The sequence below is a fragment of the Vanellus vanellus genome (assembly GCF_965231255.1).
Source record: "Vanellus vanellus genome assembly, chromosome: 14".
Taxonomy (NCBI): Eukaryota; Metazoa; Chordata; class Aves; order Charadriiformes; family Charadriidae; genus Vanellus; species Vanellus vanellus.
Window position 1 is genome coordinate 9326201 of NC_138919.1, and position 6000 is coordinate 9332200.

At 39.5% G+C, this 6000-nt stretch overlaps 1 protein-coding gene across 1 annotated transcript in view; it reads left to right on the plus strand.

The window, feature by feature from the left end:
• Positions 1–5292, plus strand: part of LOC309677532 (BOS complex subunit NOMO1) — a 29879-nt gene extending 24587 nt beyond the window's left edge. The window contains exons 28-31 of the mRNA XM_082490351.1: positions 1065–1166; positions 1374–1493; positions 2451–2543; positions 3462–5292. Of these exons, the coding sequence (XP_082346477.1) occupies positions 1065–1166; positions 1374–1493; positions 2451–2543; positions 3462–3593 (447 nt within the window). The 3' untranslated portion in view covers positions 3594–5292. The remainder of the gene's footprint in view (positions 1–1064; positions 1167–1373; positions 1494–2450; positions 2544–3461) is intronic.
• The last annotated feature ends 708 nt before the right edge of the window (positions 5293–6000 follow it).

Sequence of the window (6000 nt, forward strand, 5' to 3'; positions counted from 1 at the left end):
CTTTCTGGGGAAATTTAGACACTTGCAGTTCAGCCTAAGCAAATAGGACTTGATGTCAAAATGTAACTATGTGGAAGTTATCCAAGCCTGTACCCATTTCGTATGAGGTTGGGTTTTGCGTTGCATGTAATGCACGTGTGCTGTTGATGGGTGCATATCATCACCCTTGCTTTCAAGGCAGAAATTTTTGTCTTTGAAAGATGTGCTAAGATTTGATATAGACACAAGGAAGCGGTTTTGTGACTTCGGTCTGGTCCCTTCTGGTTGCGTGGGCTTGATGAAACAACTGGAAATGCTCTGGTGAGCTGTGATTGGAGCCGCAACCATGGCAGCACTGGGCAGAATCAGTGAGAATTTAGTTGGGCTGTGTGTGCAAGGAGAGCCAAGTCTTAGCAAATATCTGATCCAGAGGTTTAAAAACAATGGGATAGATGCGAGAAGGCTGCTTCAGTGGTCCACAGAAACCATCACTTTTCTTCCTATGTCCTCTGGAGGAGGTGCAGTGGCTGATAAACATTTGCGTGTACAGGCAGTCTCATGTAGGGGCGCGCTGCTCCCCCTACCAGCCTTATTCAACTATGATACGACCCTCTTTAGTTATGCTGGTTTCTGAGCAAACTGTATTTGCTGAGGACTTCAGGCCTATTCTGTAGCCTGAGGATGTTAAGTAAGTTTAGAGAAATTGAAATCAAGCAAAATGAGCCTATCGGAGAAATAGAAACAACCCCCAGCTGCAAATTCCTCTGAAACTGCTGGAATTATTTAAAAGAATTGCTCAGTTCTGGTTTATGCACAGCATAGACTACTTTTAGTACACTAGATATGTGAAAATATCATACGTCAGTTGTTCCTAAATTATTTCAAGTTCTGTAAAAAGACTGTTTCTGTGACCTCACGTCCCAGAGTAGAACAATTACTGGTGTTCTTAATTAACAACTATCTGTTTATAAAACACATGACGAGTTTTGAAGTGCTTTTGTCCCTTAAGGTGTGGGATTTCTTAAATATCTATTGTGGTGCAGGCTCAGAAATACCTGGTTTGTGCTGTCTTCTTTCCCTCACAGGTGAAGCTCTACAAAAGTGAAAATCTTGACAACCCAATTCATACAGTCAACTTAGGCCTATCCCTGTTTTTCCATTTCCCACCACTGCTCCGAGATGGAGAGGTAAGAATATTAGCTTAGCTTGCTTTCATTTTTTTTTCCTAAGGACACTGAAGTGTTATTTCTGGTGTACCTGCAGTACTGTATTCAGGCTGAAGTGACCAGTGTCTCAGAAGATTTGAAGCCTGTTAAACTGCCTTTTGCCTTTAAATCTAATTTTGTCCCAGACTGCTACCAATGCTGTAGACTGAGTGTATTTTTTACCCACAGAATTATGTGGTGCTCCTGGATTCTACGTTGTCTAAGTCGCAGTATGACTACACCCTTCCTCAAGTTTCATTCACTGCTATTGGATATCATAAACACATTACACTGATCTTTAGTCCCACTGTAAGTACAAAATACTTAAACGTTCAAGTGTTCACCTTGAGACCAAGTATTATAGCCTGCATGTATTTTGTCTTGGCCAAACTTTCTATTAATGTAAATATAGAGGTTTGTGAGTGGCATTAAAGTGACAATGAGTTTGGATTTGGCCACATGTCAGGCATCAGGCAGGGATGTAATAAGGTGGTATATTATGGGAGGCAGGTAAGGAGTTCAAGAAGGAGTTATAGCCATGATACTAACTGAAAGGTTGCAGTAACTGAGGGCTGAAAGAGAAAGATAGGCTTGTTGTCAGAATTCCTTTAGTGATTTCTGTGTATATGAAAGAAGTATCACCAGGCCAAAAAGACATCTTTAGTTATTGGAGAGGAGGGAGAGGGTAAAGCAGAGGAGTTCTCAAACTAGCATCGGGGAAAACTGCTTTGAGTGAGAGGTGTCTCTTTGCACTTCTGAACAGTGCAGTCAGTTTAGTGAAGTGTTCGTTCTGTAATACTTAAATGATCTGTTTCTTTCTGCACTGCTGCATGTTCATATGCCAGTGAAACATGAGGGAAATGTGAAATGGCAGTTATAAATGAAGGATGCAGATATGCCTTGAAAGATGTTGTTCTAGTATGGTTGCTGTAGTATTATCATTGGGTTCATAGAGGTTTGGGCAGCATGTGTCAGGTAAATCAAAGCACAGCAGGTTGACTGTAAAGTGGAGGCTGACCGTCAGTGAGTTACCTTTTAAAAACAGCAAACCCCAGGAAGAATAAATGAATGAATCTGATCAAGGGGACTGTTTTGAAGTCGTATGTAAAGTAAATCTTAGAGCAGTACTTAGAAGAAAGTCAGACAGGAAGGGCTGGTCATGCCGCATGATCCTATTGCTGGCGTTGCTTAAAGCTGAGGGATTTCATAGTCAAAATGCCTGTTTAAAAAAACAAAAGAGAAATCCATGGTCCTCGTTGTTTTCAGAGAAAGCTGCCTGAACAAGACATTGCCCAAGGATCTTACATTGCATTACCACTGACACTGCTTCTGTTGTTGGCTGGTTACAACCATGATAAGGTAGGTCATGGGGTTTTTTTGTCTTACCCAAATATTATTGTCCTGTCAATTAATACTTTGTTAAGGTGGTTATCCAGACAGAGGTGCAGTCAGCAGTCACATTATGTGTCACATTTTAAGAAAAGCCACAATTTAGCCAAGTTTTTGGACAATGACCTTCCTTTAAAAAACTTAGTGTGACAGTGAGTTCCTGTGCCGTTTCTGAATTTTGTCTTCTCATTTGAGGGCTCTGGGGGAAAAATGGAATACAGAATAATTCAAATTCAAGTAGCCAGACCCAGTGATAATAGGAATGAAAAGAATTATTTTATTGGCTTTGAGAGCAATGAGACTGGAAAAAAACTTGCAAGTCATTGAGTCTGGTCTCTTTAGCTTTACACCCTCCCTAGTGAAAAGGTCTCGAGAGAAATATAACTACTTACAATATAACCCCCTCTGTCTTTGTTAAAAAGCCATGCTCTTCTAGTCTTCTCTGATATGGCTGGATTTCTGTTTTGCTGATAAAAGAAAAGAAATTTGTCTGTACAGCTTGATTTCCTGTCAAACATGGGTAAGAGAGCACAGAAGGTGGGATTCTCCAGGATTTTCTACAATGTCACTGAAAGTGCCTCCACTGAAAATAGCAGTCATCTTCAAGGCTCAGGACTCAAACTGCTGTTCTTGGCTAGATGACTGCAGGAAAAAAAGTTACTGACAATCATTTTAGGTTTTGACTACCAGAAATTCCCAGAGGTTTGGTTTGATTGCTTCCCAAGATTTGCTGCCATTTTTTGATGTCTTTGTAGATGTGCAATTTACACAATAGATTCTATTTGTTTTGGGATGCATGGGTCTAAAGAATGTTATTGTTCAGACCTTACATACCATTGTAATCACAAGCTGCTTCCCCCCCCCCCCCTTTTTTTTTTTTTTTCCTAGCTTATTCCCTTATTGCTACAGCTGACAACTCGACTGCAAGGAGTACGTGCTCTCGGACAGACAGGTTCTGACACAGGTGGCTTAGAAGATGCAAAAAGACAAACAAAAAAACAGAAGACAAGACGGACATGAGATGAAAGGAATGATTGAATAAAGCGGTGCTCTGTGAAACTGGAACCTGAGGAAGGAAAGCCACTAAAATGCATTTTTGTTGAATTTGCGGACTTTACATTTTCATTGTTGCTATGTGAGTGCCCTTTGTCATACTAGCTCCATTTTGGTTGTATATTTTCTATGGAGTCTATAGATTTCCTGTTGTAAAGTAATGAAATGAATGCCTCTGTTGTCACTGTGAGTATATCTCCCATACTTGAAGACAATTCATGATTTTTTTTTTTTTCTCTTCAGTGGAACAGGTCGTGTTGCCTTCACTAATGATTTGTAAAAGCAGTGGTAATAGACTGCTTGACTTCACTTTCAGTCTCTAGATTTTGGGATAGTTTTTTCCTTACCTTTTGAAATACCCACTTTACAGAAGCAGCATGCAGGGTTTTTACAAAATTGGTGGTGCTTGAAACAAAGTTTTGGGGGGCATACATGAGCTGGTGAATTATGTCTTTGGCACTTCCAGTTCAGCAGCTTGATTGAAGAGTCTGTCATCTGCACAGCTGTGATTTCAGTTCTTATCCAATGATTATGTTATCTTTGATTAAAATCAAGTTTTTGCTCAATGAAGACAAATTCTTAATGTCAGGTAAGGCTATTTGTTAATGTCAGGTAAGTTCTGTTGATCCTACTGCAAATGCGGTGTTTAAATTTCAGTTCCATACACAGTGTGATCTCTTTAGACCTGCAGTACTCCTGAAGTGGCTCCAGCTGGTTGTACTATTCTTTCCAAAGCTGTACTGTGTTGTCAGAGATACCTGTTTGCCCATGTGGCTGTCACATCTCCTGCTCAGGCCACTTGCAGCCTTTTTGCCTGTTGATTGATTTATTTATTTTTTTACTTTACTTTAAGAAATGTGAGCTTTTCAAAATCTTCAACGTGTACAGTCCCGATAATGTAGTCTGTAATAAATAACTGTTTCTTACAGGCTATCTTTTGATTCTTGTTTGAAGTAGACAGTTGGACATACACAGTTTAAATATTAATGGGGCTTTTTATTGACAAATAGTATAAAAGTTAATAAAGCTTTTGAAAGATGCACATAAATGCCTACAAATATTGCAAAGACACTGGTACTGCCAGTAAGTGGCAATGTTTCTCTTTTATAGTACTTGAAATAAAAGTCCCTTTACATTTAAATATTTAAGCCTACAAACCCTACCATTCTTAGAAATTTGGGTGCTAAAGGTTTTATGCTGTTTTTGCTGGTATTTTGCATTAGTTTGGGCCTAAATAATTAAAATTTCATTCTGTGATCATTGTCTCTCTCAGAGGGAAATTCTATCAAGATCATAATAAAAATGAAGAGTGATGACAAAGCATGTATGTATAGAGTTTGAAATGAAGCTCTAAATAAAATACCATGCTCTCTACTTAATGATCTTGAATTTTATATTGCTGTGATGAAATATATGGGGAGAAAATGAAGTGTTGGAAGACTTATAATAAATTGTATATTTTCAATACATCTTTATTTTAAGCTGGTGAATGTTAATAAAGGTATTGCTGCTTTGGGGGAATGTATGAGGACAAAATGCACGTGTCCGTGTGCCTTGAGGGGACTACCAGATATTCTGACCTCAGAACTGTGGGATTTGCTGATGTTTGACCTTAAACATTGAAAATGCTGTTACTAAAATGAAAAAGGAAAAAAAAAATGTTAATGCTTGCTAATTTAATGGTTGCTTCTAAACCTAGGGTTTGCCCAATGTCACTTCTCAAAATTTTCTTTTCTTTGCCTTCTGCAACACACTGGTGGGCTACCTGCTTCCAGCCCTGTATTTGAGATTTATTCTGCTTTTGAAGTGTTTATTCCTAACAAAAACTATAGCTTGCACTTTCTCACTTGGCAGAGAAGTCACAGTGCTCTCTGAGAACATGGGGAAAACTAATACATGAGATAATTTTCTAAAGCAGAACTGACATAATAAATGTCAAGAAATCAATATCTCCAATTATATTTAGAAACCAATAATCAGATACGGAGCAGAAAAATTAGCAATGTGGTCTCTCAAATCCCCAGAGCCAAATGCCTAAAGTGAGGATAGAGTGAGGTCTGTGCATGCTAGCCACGAACAGTCTGACTGGGGCACTGGGAGGGAATATTTGTATGAACATGGTCTGCATGAGCAAACTCCTCCTGCCTCCAACTGTCCAGCCCAGCTACCCGGGTGGTACGTGGTACCTCTGCAGTCTGTACGGCCCTGCACCCACAGACCTGGGGTGCTGGCAGCTCTGCCTTGTTGCTCTAATAGAGCATGTAGCTCTACAGGATCTTTATGCAGTGTGACTGCATTACAGTGCTTTTCCGTGCAGAAATGCGGGATTCATTTGAGGATTACCTTCTGTACTCTTCTGAGTTGAATATTTAGG